Source organism: Malaclemys terrapin, chromosome 1, assembly GCF_027887155.1.
Source record: "Malaclemys terrapin pileata isolate rMalTer1 chromosome 1, rMalTer1.hap1, whole genome shotgun sequence".
In the NCBI taxonomy this organism is placed as follows: Eukaryota; Metazoa; Chordata; order Testudines; family Emydidae; genus Malaclemys; species Malaclemys terrapin.
The window spans coordinates 259,220,254-259,234,982 of NC_071505.1; the positions used below are offsets into that span (position 1 = coordinate 259,220,254).

Below are 14,729 nucleotides of genomic sequence, written 5' to 3' on the forward strand. Positions count from 1 at the left end.
AACAAAAGAAAGGGAATCCACACCCCTCAAAGCTATTGTTTCTGGCTGTCTGCAAATTCACGCAAACAACACTACCTGTTCATGCACACTTCATATTTGGAAAGTTCTCTTTGAAACCAAGAAGACAAGAAATTATTTACAATGAAAACTCAGATTCTACAGAATTTGAATATGCCATGCTGACCCACCACACACACATCTAGCAGGTGGAATTTGGGCATTTGACACCTCTGTGATAGAATGTCCACAGGATTCTTTTACTTTCCTTTTTGATTAACAGCTGGCAGAATATTGCTGAGATAGTGATGTAGAGCAAAAGCCAATTCTCATGCACTTAACAAAATAAAAAAGGTCACAGAATGGTATAATGTGCATGCTTGTCCTTTCATAATTTTTATTTTTACATTTATTTTTCTTATTACAAAATGCTCAGAAATAACAAAAAATGAAAAATCTTATCAAAACTTTGTAACATATATCAATTTTACCATACTGTGTAACTTTCTGGTAACAAAGCCTACAAAGACAAAATAAACATGCAGTCATTAAAGTGGAATGGCAATGCCAATTGAGGTTGTGTCAGCTAGTATTTACAGGTAAATACATTCTCTGAAGAAGTTACATCAGTTTACTAAAACATATTTCTTTGTTATATTAGCTATACCCACCGTGTGGTTGGCAATGGAGTCAAAGCTCAGTCTGTGAATCCAGAAGTAAAAGTGAAAGGAACAGATCCTGTAATAAATCAAATTATTGATAAACTGAAACACATTATCCAGGTAAGATTTTTTGTGTGTATTATATGTTAAAGCCATCCCCCTGTAAATTAAGATCATCTTGGTGCTGAACAAATGTGAATTGCTGTACATTAGAATTGATTTGTTAATTCAAGTCAGAACTTAGTAATTGAGTATTCCCACCAGAAACTTTGTAAGTCCTGGCATAAAATATTTAAACCCCAATTATTAATAATGATTTAGTTAAAATCTTTGCATATGGTAGATGAGAGCTAGAAGTGAGAGTCTGTCAGCTGGGCCATCTGTACCTGTGAGCTGAGATTGCAACTCAGCATTGCAATAAGTGCTGGGATTGTAAGCATAAGTCTGATCCTCAGTTGATGAATTTTAAACATGTTAATCACTGTGTAATATCATTAATAAGAAATGATGGTACACATTAAAAAACAAACAAACCACCATCCTGCTAAATTCCACCTCTTTCCATACCTGGGTCTGGCTGTGAGAGTTTCTACTTTACTGACAACAGAGAAGGTTGGAAATATTGGGAAATTTGCATAATACTTGCTACAGTACACCTCTACCCCAATATAACACTGTCCTTGGGAGCCAAAAAATCTTACCGCGTTATAGGTGAAACCGCGTTATATCGAACTTGCTTTGATCCGCCGGAGTGCGCAGCCCCGCCCCCCCGAAGCACTGCTTTACCGCGTTATATCCGAATTCGTGTTATACTGGGTCGCGTTATATCAGAGTAGAGGTGTATTTGATATGTATGATCTCATAACACATGTACGGGTAACCCCTTGAGATTTAAGCTTTTATATGGCAGTTATTTACATTTTGTCACAGTAGAGCTGTGGTGTTGTAATGTGTCCAAAAGGTATTGCAGCTATAGAGGTATGCTAAGATTGCCTGAAATGAAGGGAGTTTTGCCATTGACTTTGGGACCCAGATTTCATCCATATTACTCAAGGTTTTGTAGCTGCAGTGATATAAAGCTCAAATAAAATTAGTCCTTTCTTTCAATTAACAAAAAATAATCTTTTTGCTTGCCAACTGAAGCATGCTGTTATCTCTAGTCTTTTCTATTTTTTTCTTAAAATTGTGTGAAAGTAAGTACTATTTTGCCTCCAAAGGAATGCCAAGAATTAATTAAGCACTACAAATTACTCTCCGATGGAAAAAGGTTGCAGACAGTTATGTTTAAGCCTCAAGGCCTTTCATCTGTCAGGAGTGCCCTATTTTGATATTAACTGTGCCCTGTACAGTTTAATGTGTTAGGTTCTACCCTGAGGATTAGTTTGAAGTTCTAATGGTTGACAGGGGCAATTCTATTATAATGCATTATGTTTCCAGTGCTTTCTCTTCCTATACTTGCAAGAGCAGAGTAGATCTTGTATAGAAGGATTTAATAATTTACATAGTGCACAAACACTGCCTTTCTGTGAGACATCTTTCTTTTCGTGCAGCTATGAGTATGGAAATGGAGCTGGAGAATAGAGAAAACAGCAAATACTTTGGGGACCCAAGATTACAATATGTAACTATTTTTCACTAGATGAAAAGCCTGATGAACCTGCTGAGAAAGCTTTCTTCTCTATCATTTACTGTGAATTAGGAAATCAAATACAAAAGACCATCTTTTTGTCCTATGTGATATAAAAAGGATGAGTCACTTTTTGAACTCATTTTGGACCAGCCTGAGAGATTAAACAAGGGAGATTTAATGGACTGGGCGGTACCTTCCATTATAGAAAAGTCAGACTGCTGGATGCTGTAGTCCAGCGCTGTTTCCAAGTTATATTACTACAGTGGAGAAGCCTAATGGACTAATTTAGCATTGAAAACAAAAAATATACTTGATCTGACTTTTAGAACTATACATATTGAAATGCGTCCGTAAAAAGGCATGAGTGTGTACATTTGTACACCTAATCTAAACATACAACTACTATCATCATAATGATTGTGAACACATGTCAGGACTGAGATCCCCACTTTGAACTTTAGGGTACAAATGTAGGGGCCTGCGTGAAAAACTTCTAAGCTTAACTACCAGCTTAGCTCTGGTTCGGCTGCCACCATCAATGGATTCCCTCCCTGGGAAGCCTTGAAAAACCCTCACCAAATCCCTGGTGAAAACAAATCCAAAACCCCTTGGATCTTAAAACAAGGAGAAATTAACCATTCCCCTCCTTCCTCCCACCAACTCCTGGTGAATCAAGATCCAAAACCCCTTTGGATCTAAAACAAGGAAAAATCAATCAGGTTCTTAAAAAGAAGGTTTTTAATTAAAGAAAAAGGTAAAAATCATCTCTGTAAAATCAGTATGGAAATTAACCTTACAGGGTAATCAAACTTAAAGAGCTCAGAGGACTCCCCTCTAGTCTCAGGTTCAAAGTACAGCAAACAAAGATAAACACTCTAGTAAAAGGTACATTTACAAGTTGAGAAAAACAAAGGAAAACTAACGCCTTGCCTGGCTATTTACTTACAAGTTTGAAATAGGAGAGGCTTGTTTAGAAAGATGTGGAGAACCTGGATTGATGTCTGGTCCCTCTCAGTCCCGGAGAAGGAACACACTCCCAAACAAAGAACACAAAACAAAAGCCTTCCCCCCCCCAAGATTTGAAAGTATCTTGTCCCCTTATTGGTCCTTTAGGTCAGATGCCAGCCAGGTTACCTGAGCTTCTTAACCCTTTACAGGGAAAAGGATTTTGGAGTCTCTGGCCAGGAGGGATTTATAGTACTGTACACAGGACAGCTATTACCCTTCCCTTTATAGTTATGACAACACAAATTGACAGTTTGATGCATAAATTCTCATTTGTGTGTGGAACTATTTCATGTATATCCATGTAGTAGCAATTATGCATGCAAAACAGATGCAGTTTTGCCTGTTCATTTGTGTGTTATGCAGTTCTGAAAAATATTAGTGAGGGCAATAGGGTGACACCACACATTCTCCTCTGCTTTCTCTACCTGATGCTCTGAGGGTCAGACACATGGAAGATATGTTCCTTCCTTATGAAGCTTCTGCTATGGCATTTCCATACTGTGTCCAGTTGTTTCATGCAGCTAGTCTAAAAGACACGAAGATCATGGGTTGAGTGTGCCATGCACAAGTGGTTTATATTTGCCTTTCCTATAAGGCTAGACATTCCATTAATGGAAGTCCTGTGTAAATACAACCAAACAGGTCCTGATCTGTGATGCACCAGATTTATCCGTAAGATGAGAATCCAGCAGTGTTAGTGCTGCTGGTACTGTTACTAAAAGACAATGCTAAACCGAAACCAATAATGAGGCTATTAACTGATGAAAGTTCAAAAGATAGGTGGGACTAAAAACAGTACCTATCATATTCCTTTGAGAGATATTTCTATTATTTATGTTAGCTCCCATACTCCCAATCAGGGTCAGAGCTCCATCATGAACTGTGCTCAGTTCAAAAGTATTGAGAAAGTCACAGGAACATAGGATTTGGCATACTTAGGGCTGGATTAACCCATCTCTGGGCTGTAGGCAACCCCCCCATATTCATACGCCCCCAGGACTCGCCAAGATTGTTGCCACAGACATTTTAAGTGATTGTGAGTGGGGGAAGATGGCCTGTCAGGGCCTGCTCGCTACTTAACCCCTGCTCAGTTATTTCCTTTTCTACCATCAAATAGTCCATCTCCTACCTTCCCAATCCAGATCCAGATCAGAATCCAGAACTTCTGACATTGTGTCATGATGTCTGGAGTGGCTCACAACTTTGAGTGCCTACCTCAGGGCAACCTGTTAGAAAACAGGGCAGACAGCCCAAGCTGGTCGTGTGTTCTATAGTTAGATTTCACCAAACCAGAGATAAATGTGAACTCCTGGGTCACTAAACAAGTCTTACCATGGAGTCACAGACAGTCCCTTTAGACACTCCAGTCTATCTTGCCACCTAGACAAACTTGACTTTGTTATAAAAGGTCACAAATTGAATTACACAACATCAGGTTGCTCCCAGTCCCGTGAGACCACATCAGTTGGTACTCCAGATCTTACACCAAACACAGTGCTGGCAGTCAGTTCTACAGTAAACTAAATAAAGATTTATTAGCTAAGAAAAGAAAGTGAGAGTTATTGAGAGGTTAAAGCAGATAAAATATATGGACATATAGGTGAGTCACAATTTGTAATCCCAAATGGTAGCAGAGATGTCATAATCTTCCAGTTTCCCAAAAGTCTCTCAGGGCTACGCAGAATAACCTTGGGGTTCTCCGTCTTCTCGTTCAGTTATTCTGCCCTGTTAGAATCCAGTCACTCCAGTGATGAAAGATCTTTCCTTAAAACCACATTTATAGCCTCTTCTGACTGAAAACAAGCTGACGGTGTCTCTATCCACATGGGCTTTTCCTTTGATGACAGTGAGTGAGGAATGCACTTTGAGTCTTTGACCTCTGTCATCACACACAATGGCCACTTGTTTTGAAATTAGCACTTTTCTGTTAAAGTCCTTCATTAGCATTCCACAGGCTTCTTCGATGGGTTATTTAGTTACAGGGGTATACACATTGAAACTGTTTGCTATTACATTGTAATATGATGTAGATAAGTGAAAACAATGTAAGTAATGCCCCATTAGTTTTCATACACTCTTCCACCTTCAACAATCACTTTGATCTATACTAATACACAAGTGAATTCACCTGAATATACTCTGGCATGACCGGGTCTGTCAGCATCATACATTGTATCTCCTGAGGATGTAAAGGGGATGTTTCTAGTACTGGGGAGATGCTACGGCCATATGCCCCTAATGAGCTTATCCAGAGGGGCTAGTCCCATCCTAACCCATGGGACTGCAAGTAATGAAAGATGTGGGGGCTTTCTTTAAGGACCACTCCACCACTCCTCCTAGAAAATTCTGTGTAAACTCAAATCTACATGGTGCTCTTGGCAAAGGTGCAGGGTCTCTGCTGGGGCCATTCGCCTCCAAAGCCTAGTTTCATGTGTAACTTTAGTGCCTTCATAGCCAAGATGGAGTCTGCTCTGCAGGCAGCTCTGGCCATGAGAAAGTGTGCAGCAGGAGAAATCCCTTCCACCCCAGGGCACCTGTTCCAACCCCCCCAGAGTGAACACACACACCCACAGGAAAAGTACAATGGATATAACAAGGGAAATATTTATTTACAGAGGGATGAGAGGAGAAAAACAACAAGGGGAAATATAGGGGGAGTGGTAAAACAGGGTTGCATCCAAGCCAAAGCCGCACAGGCCCAGTGGTAGCACAGTCTGGAAGGGCAGACACCGAGCAATGTGTCTGCACACAGAGTTCAGGAGTCCTGAGCAAAATTCCAGTCCAGTGGTGAGTCTTGGGTGCTCCTGATCATCTTCGGTGCCTGTAAACTTTCCCCAACAAACCCCTCCGATGCCCTCTTCTGCCGCTCTTTGCAAAGCCACACAGAGCGACCACCTCCCCACTTAACAAGCTAACAGCTTCCCTCCTTATTCCCAAGGCAGAGTCACGAGCCCTAGTACTCACAGCCCCATGCAGCTCTGGGCAGCCGTGATACTGGGTCCAGCTCCGGCCTGTCCTTCTCGGGCGATTCCTCCTTGGCACAGTGCTCCTCCTGGCTCCTGTCCTGGGGTGTCCCCAATCGGTCGCCCTGTCCTTCCCAGGCTTCGGGCAGGTTCTCTGCTGCTGCACTTTGTGAAGGCCTGCGGGCTGTAGCCTTTCTTTCTCTGGAGCTCCAGAGCCACCCCCTGGAGTTTCCCTCCTTTCTCTCACTGCTCCCCTTCCCCCTTAGGAAAAAGATTTAAAGGAGCCAAAGGGGTTACACATGGAAGGCAGGAAGAGCTAGCACAATGCCTCTTGTTTTTGCTGCCATTGTATTCATTTTTAAAACTGCGGGTGTTTGTTTATTCTCTGATTTATCAAATTCAGTAAGTGTCAGTGGGATACCCAGTCATTATTGCAAATTAGCCAGGTCCCATTTTAATACATTTGTAAACATTGTTTGTTTTTAAATAACAGCATGTGATTTCTCCAGTTATGGCCTTCAAATGGACAACTTTATTCCTTCATTTATCTCTCTGTGCTTGATCATGCAGTTTGACCTTCGGAAAAACTTCCAATGATATCAATGGGAGTTTTGACAGGAAACAGGATAAGAACCTCTAAGTATAATAATAAAAAATGTAATATAATTATAAATAGTTTATAAAAATAAAAATAACTATAAATAAGGATAACATTTGGATTTTTTTTTACTTTTTTCTAACCTACATCTTTCCTCTTTCACTCACAAATCACTGCACAATAAGAAAATGCACAAATCAGTGCTATGAGGAGATACTATCAAATCTTATCCATTTAGCTCAGATAGCAGTGCCACAGATAAGACAACACTTTCTATTTAGTTAGGTAGATAGTGGCACTACCAAGGTTCCTTATCCCACATATACTCGCCACACAAGCCCATTTTGCACTGAATTTGGTTTGGGTTTTTTTGCAAGTTACAGCTGTGTCAGATATTAATATTCAGGTAACTATTTTGTACTACTAGAAACAGGTTTTAGAGCTGGTAGCTACCCCCTTTTAAGAGGTTTCAGCTTTGCTCAAATAAATGTGTTAGTCTCTAAGGTGCCACAAGTATTCCTGTTCCTCTTTTAAAAGTAGCTCTACTTGTCGAATGTTTGTAGAATTGTGGAGAACAAATATTGTTTTCTCCTATTTAGATTCATTCTATTTTTACCCTTTAGCACCTTCCCCCCACCAAAAAAATAAATAAATAAATAGAAAAAAAATGGAAAAGGGCTTCCCTGTAGCTTAATATTCCCTGTAGCTTATTGCACCTGTAATACTGATGCCAAGACAAAGATTGAAGGGACTCAAGCTCAGGCATTATGGAAGAGAATGGGTCTTATTTGTGGAAAGGAAAGAGAATCTCTTGGAGCTCCTAAATCTCAAACCCATTTTTGTTTAAATCCAGGGGCTATAACCGTCACTGACCACAGGGTCAGGGATACAGAAGTGCTTCAGAACCTCAATCCTGTAGTTGGATCTACATAGGCAGACCCTAGCATCCATGAAGAACCTCATTAACTATTCTGGAGCGCCATACAGGCACAAGTGTTCATCTCTGTGGATCTGACTGCAGGATCTGGGCAGAAGATTGCAGCTCTATTAGAATCGTAGAAATGTAGTGCTGGAGGGACCTCAAGGTCATCTATTTCATCCCCCTGCACTGAGACTGGACCAAGTATACCTATATCATCCATCATAAATGACTCGTGCCTCCTGATACTGGGGGTGGGGACAATCTAAAGGGGAGGACATGTGACCACCTCATGTGTCTCTTCTGCCCAGTGACACTCCCGCACTGCGCCCAGCCTGGGGCTGCTGTGCTCTCCCCGCCCCACCAGAGTTATCAGAGGGATAGAGGTGGGTTTTTGTCCTTCTCCCACTCTCCACCCCGGAATGTTCAGCCCCTGTCCCTGGCAGCCAGGCCTGGACAGGAAGTGGGATGGAGCCGCTTCTCATGCTGGCTGATGCTGGCCGCTCCAGGTCACTGCTGTGTGCAGCCCAACAGCTGCCTGAGAGACAGCCCATCTGGGGAGGTGGTGGCAGTGGCCTGCTTCCCACCCGGGCCCGGCTGCTGAGGACAGGCACCCAGTGAGCCACAAACGTGACAGGGAGTGGGGAGAGGGGACTCTGGCTCGCTTGGCCCCTGTACCCAGGCCTAAGCAGGGGGCAGCCCACCAACTCCACAGCCAGGCTCTCGTAGGCAGCTGACCTGCTGCTCAGAGCAGTGTCACGGAGCGGCCAGTGTGAGAGGTGGCTGGTCTTGACCCCTCAACTCCCCGCCTGATCTGGATGCCAGGGACAGGTACAAAGCGTGCCGGGGGGCAGGCACCATGGAAGAAGGACAGAGCCTATCTTCTTCCTCCCATCTGGGGGGGGCGGGGCACTTGACCCTGCATGCCCCCTACAGGTCGCCTATGCTATCTCTGCCAGGTGTTTGTTCTAACCTGTTCATAAAAACCTCTAATGACAGCGAGTCCACAACTTCACCTGGAAGCCTATTCCAGATCTGAACTTCCTTTATAGCTAGAAAGTTCTTCCTAATACCTAACCTAAATCTCCTTTGCTAAAGATTAATCCCATTACTTCTTGTCCAACCTTCAGTGGGCATGGAGAACAATTGATCCTCTTTCTAACAGTCCCTAACATATATGAAGACTGTTCTCAGGTCTCTCTCCAGTCTTCTTTCCTCAATATTAAACATGCTCAGTTTTTTTACTGTTCCTCATAGGTCAGATTTTCTAAACCCTTTATCATATTTGTTGCACTCCTCTGGATTCTCTCCAATTTGTGCACATCTTTCTTAAAGTGTGGTGCCCCAAACCAACTAAGACCTTAGCAGTGTCAAGTAGAGTGGGACAATTCTTTCTGTTTACATATCACACTCCTGTTACTACACCCCAGAATATTATTAGCCTTTTTCAGAACTGCATCACATTGCTGACTCACATGCAATTTGTCATCCACTATTGCCCCAGTTCTTTTTCTATGGTACTACTGCCTACCCAGTTGTTCCCCATTTTTTATTTGTTCATTTGATTTTTTTCCTTCCTAAGTGCAGGACTTTACACGTCTCTTTACTGAATTTCCTCCTGTTGATTTCAGGCTAGTTCTCCAATTTATCAAGGTTGTTTTGAATTCTAATCTTGTCCTCCAAAGGGCATGCAATCCCTCCCAATTTGACGCCAGCTGCAAACTTTTTAAGCATACTCTCCTTTCCATTATCCAAATCATTAATGAAAATATTGAATAGTATTGGACCCAGGACAGGGATCTCACTAAATACGACCTCTCAGATTGAAAGTGAACCATTTATAACCATTCTTTCAGTATTTTTTCAACCAGTCGTGCACCTAACTTCTAGTAATTTTAGCTAGACCACATTTCCTTAGTCGGCTTATGAGACTGTCATATGGGATTGTGTCAAAAGCCTTACTAAAATCAAAATATATCACATCTATTACTTCCCCCTAATCTACTAGGTCAGTAACCAAGTCAAAGAAGGAAATTAGACTGGTTTGTCATGATTTATTCTTGACAAATCCATGTAGTCTATATCTTATAATCCTATTATCCTCTAGGTTCTTACAAATTGATTGGTTAATAACTTGTTTCAGTATCTTTCCAAGTATCGAAGTTAGGCTGACAGACCTATAATTCCCTGTGTCCTTTTTGCTTCCCGTTTTAAAGATAGGTGCTATAGTTGCCCTTCTCCAACCCTCTGGTACCTCACTCATCCTCCATAAGTTATTGAAAATAATTGTTAAAGGCTCTGAAATTGCTTCAGCTAGTTCCTTAAGTACCCCAGAATGAATTTAGGTAGCTTATTTATCTAAATTTATTTAACCAGTTCTTTTCCTAATCTGGCTTGTGTTCCTTCCTCCTCATTGTTGATATTGTGTTAAGCATCTGGTTACAATTAACTTTTTTTAGTGAAGACTGAAGCAAAATAGACATTAAAGACCTCAGCCTTCCTGGTTTCATCTGTTATTTGCTCTTCTTCCCTGCTAAGTAGTGTACCTACACTTTCCTTTGTGTTTTACTTTCTCCTAATGTATTTATAGATCTTCTTTGCATTGCCTTTTGTGTTTCTTGCTAGGTGTAACTCATTTTGTGTGTTAGCCTTTCTGAGTGTGTCCCTACGTGCTTGCACTGTTCTTTTGTACTCATTCTTAGCAATTTGTCCATGTTTCCACTTTTTCTAGGGTTCCTTTTAGATTGTCAGGTCACTAAAGATTTTTTGATGCAGCCATATTGGCCTCATTAGTCTTCCTATCTTTCCTTTGCATCAGATAATTTGATGTTGTTCCTTTGATATGGTCTCTTTGACAAAGTGTCATCTCTTCTGAACTCCTTTTTTTCCTTATAATTTCTTTGAATGGGACCTTACCTACCAATTCTCCTGGTTTCTTACAGTCTGCTTTTAAGTCCATTGGCCTTATTCTACTGCTCTCATTCATTCCTTTCCTTAGCATCATGAAGCCTATCATTTCATGATAACTTTCACCAAAGTTTCCTTCTACATTGAGTCTGACAACCAATTTCTCCCTGTTAGTCAGAATCAAGTCTAAAATGACTAAGGTGCCACCAAGACTCCTTGTTGTTTTTGCTGATACAGACTAACGCTGCTACCTCTCTGAAACCTAAAATTACTGCTCCCTTGCTTGTTTCCTCCTTCTTCTGAAACAAGAAGTTGTCCTCAACACATTACAAGAACTTACTGGAAGTTTCGTGTTTGGCTCTGTTAGTTTTCCAACAGATACTTGGGGTAGGTAAAATCCCCAATTACTTGTTTATTCCTTGAGAAAACAGAGCAAGTGTATGTTATGAGTTTTTTTCCTGAGAGGCAACACCTCCTTGTTTGCTACCTTTTAGCATAAATGGATGTGAGTTACCTCAGGCAATGTGATACAATGGAAGCAGTGCTAATTTTCTAACTCAGGGAACAGCAGTGAAACAAGATTAGGATTTTTCTGGCATGCATGCTCTTTTCAACTGCTAAAGATTCTCCTTAAATTTCTGTCTCTGTTTTTTAAGCCCTTGTAGACTCGAGAAACTGTCACTGCATATTTTCAGATTTTTAATTGGGTAACAAGTGGAGGAAGTAAAAAGATATAGGAAAATGTCTTTAATAATTTTGAGTAGACAGGCAGTCTAACAATTGGTTTGTCTCAGAGTACATTCAAAAGAAGATTGCTTCATGGATCATGTGGTATTGTGGATTAACTTCACAACTGGCCTTTCCACTTAGGAAATCAATTGTCAGAATAAAGTCAACTGTGCCCATTTAGTATATAATCAACTGGAAATTGAGTTTAGGAATTCCACTTGAAAGTGTCCTGACTAATGGGATTTAGGTTGGTCCAAAGGAAGTGTCTGTTTTTATGATGGAAAATTGCACAATTTCTCACGTGGAATAATAATTGGACTTTACATGCACACATACCTGCACGTGCCTCAGTATTTTATAATGCAGGTAGCATTACATAAGAACATAAGAACTGCCATACTGGGTCATATCAAAGGTCCATCTAGCCCAGTATCCTGTCTTCCAACATTGGCCAATGCCAGGTGCCCCAGAGAGAATGAACAGAACAGGTAATCATCAAATGATACATCCCCTGTCACCCATTCTCAGCTTCTGGCAAACAGAGGCTAGGGACACCATTCCTGCCTATCCTGGCTAATAGCCATTGATGGGCCTATCCTCCATGAACTGATCTAGTTCTTTTTTGAGCCCTGTTATAGTCTTGGCCTGCACAACATCCTCTGTCAAGGAGTTTCACAGGTTGACTGTGTGTTGTGTGAAAAAATACTTCCATTTGTTTGTTTTAAACCTGCTGCCTATTAATTTCATTTGGTGATCCCTGGTTCTTGGGTTATGAGAAGGAGTAAATAACACTTCCTTATTTACTTTCTCCACACCAGTCATGATTTAATAGACCTCTATCATATCCCCCCTTAGTCATCTCTTTTCCAAGCTGAAAAGTCACAGTGTTATTAATCTCTCCTCATATGGCAGCCTTTCCATACCCTTAATCATTTTTGTGGCCCTTTTCTAAGCCTTTTCCAATTCCAATATATCTTTTTTGAGATAGGGCAACCACATCTGTATGCAGTATTCAAGATGTGGGTATACCATGGATTTATATAGAGGCAATCTATATATAGACTGTCGAATCATGGAAGTCAACGAATGGCTATGCAGGTGGTGTTGGAGAGAAGGCTTTGGATTCTTTGACCATGGGATGGTGTTCCAAGAAGGAGGAGTGCTAGGCAGAGACGGGCTCCACCTAACGAAGAGAGGGAAGAGCATCTTTGTTAGCAGGCTGGCTAACGTAGTGAGGAGGGCTTTAAACTAGGTTCACCGGGGGAGACCAAAGCCCTGAGGTAAGTGGGGAAATGGGATCCTGGGAGGAAGCACAAGCAGGAAAGCGCAAGAGGGGAGGACTCCTGTCTCATGCTGAGAAAGAGGGATGATCGATGAGTTGTCTTAAGGGCCTATACACAAATGCAAGAAGCCTGGGAAACAAGCAGGGAGAACTGGAAGTCCTGGCACAGTCAGGGAACTATGATGCGATTGGAATAACAGAGACATGGTGGGATAACTCACATGACTGTAGTACTGTCATGGATAGATATAAACTGTTCAGGAAGGATAGGCAGGGAAGAAAAGGTGGGGGAGTTGCATTGTATGTAAGAGAGGAGTATGACTGCTCAGAGCTCCGGTATGAAACTGCAGAAAAACCTGAGAGTCTCTGGATAAAGTTGAGAAATGTGAGCAACAAGGGTGATGTCATGGTTGGAGTCTGCTATAGACCACAAGACCAGGGGGATGAGGTGGATGAGGCTTTCTTCTGGCAACTAGCAGAAGTTGCTAGATTGCAGGCCCTGGTTCTCATGGGAGACTTTAATCACCCTGATATCTGCTGGGAGAGCAATACAGCAGTGCACAGACAATCCAGGAAGTTTTTGGAAAGTGTAGGGGGAAATTTCCTGGTGCGAGTGCTGGAGGAACCAACTAGGGGCAGAGCTTTTCTTGACCTGCTGCTCACAAACAGAGAAGAATTAGTAGGGGAAGCAAAAGTGGATGGGAACCTGGGAGGCAGTGACCATGAGATGGTCGAGTTCAGGATCCTGACACAAGGAAGAAAGGAGAGCAGCAGAATACGGACCCTGGACTTCAGAAGAGCAGACTTTGACTCCCTCAGGGAACAGATGGGCAGGATCCCCTAGGAGAATAACATGAAGGGCAAAGGGGTCCAGGAGAGCTGGCTGTATTTTAAAGAATCCTAACCCTTTTCCTTTAAGAGGTGTATGAAATTCATGTTGATAAGTGCAAAGTAATGCACATTGGAAAACATAATTCCAACTGTACATGCAAAATGATGGGGTCTAAATTAACTGTTACTACTCAGAAAAGATCTTGAGCTCACTGTGGATATTTCCCTGAAAACGTCTGCTCCATGTGCAGTGGCAGTCAGAAAAGCTAACCATGTTCGGAACCACTGGGTAAGGAGTAAATAAAACAGAAAATATAATACCACTATATAAATCCATAATATGCCCACACTTAGAATACTGCATGCAGTTCTGTTGCCCCATATATAAAAAAAGATATATTAGAATTGGTAAAGGTACAGAGAAGGGTGGCAAAAATTATTAAGGGTATAGAACAACTTCCATATGAAGAAAGATTAAAGAATGGGACTATTCATCCTAGAAAAGAGATGACTAATGAGGGTATATTATACAGGTCTATAAAATCATGAATGGTGTGGAGAAAGTGAATAAGGAAGTGTTATTTACCCCTTTACAAGAATCAGTGGTCACCCAATGAAATTAATAGGCAGCAGGTTTAAAACAAAAATAAAGAAATACTACTTCACACAATGCACTGTCCACCTGTGAAACTTGTTGCCAAGGAATGTTGTGAAGACCAAAATTATAACTTGGTTCTAAATAGAATTAGGTAAGTTCATGGAATATAGGTCCATCAATGACTATTAATCAAGATGGTCAGGGATGCAACCACATGCTCTGGGTGTTCTTAAACCTCAGACTTTCAAAAGCTGGGTCTGGATGGCAGGGGATGGATCATTTGATAATTGCCATATTCTGTTCATTCCCTCTGAAGCCTTTGGCACTGGCCTGTGCTGGAAGACAGGATACAGGGTTAGGTGATCATTGGTCTGACCCTATATGATCATTCTTATGTTCTTGGAAAGACTCAGTCTCTCAGGCCATCTAGGACAGTGGTTCTCAATCAGGGGTACATGTACCCCTTCGACTCATCTAGATATTTGCCTAGTTTTACAACAGGCTACATAAAAAGCACTAGTTAAGTCAGTACAAACTAAAATTTCATACATACAATGACTTGTTTATACTGCTCTATATACTATACACTGAAATGTAAGTACAAT

General features: G+C 41.4%; 1 protein-coding gene across 11 annotated transcripts in view; it reads left to right on the top strand.

Annotated features, from left to right (window-relative positions):
* Nucleotides 1-14,729, top strand: part of GPC5 (glypican 5) — a 1,011,494-nt gene that overhangs the window by 342,241 nt on the left and 654,524 nt on the right. For all 11 annotated transcript variants that reach the window (XM_054011983.1, XM_054011992.1, XM_054012059.1 and 8 more), the window contains one exon: nt 659-779. In XM_054011983.1, the coding sequence (XP_053867958.1) occupies nt 659-779 (121 nt within the window). The remainder of the gene's footprint in view (nt 1-658; nt 780-14,729) is intronic.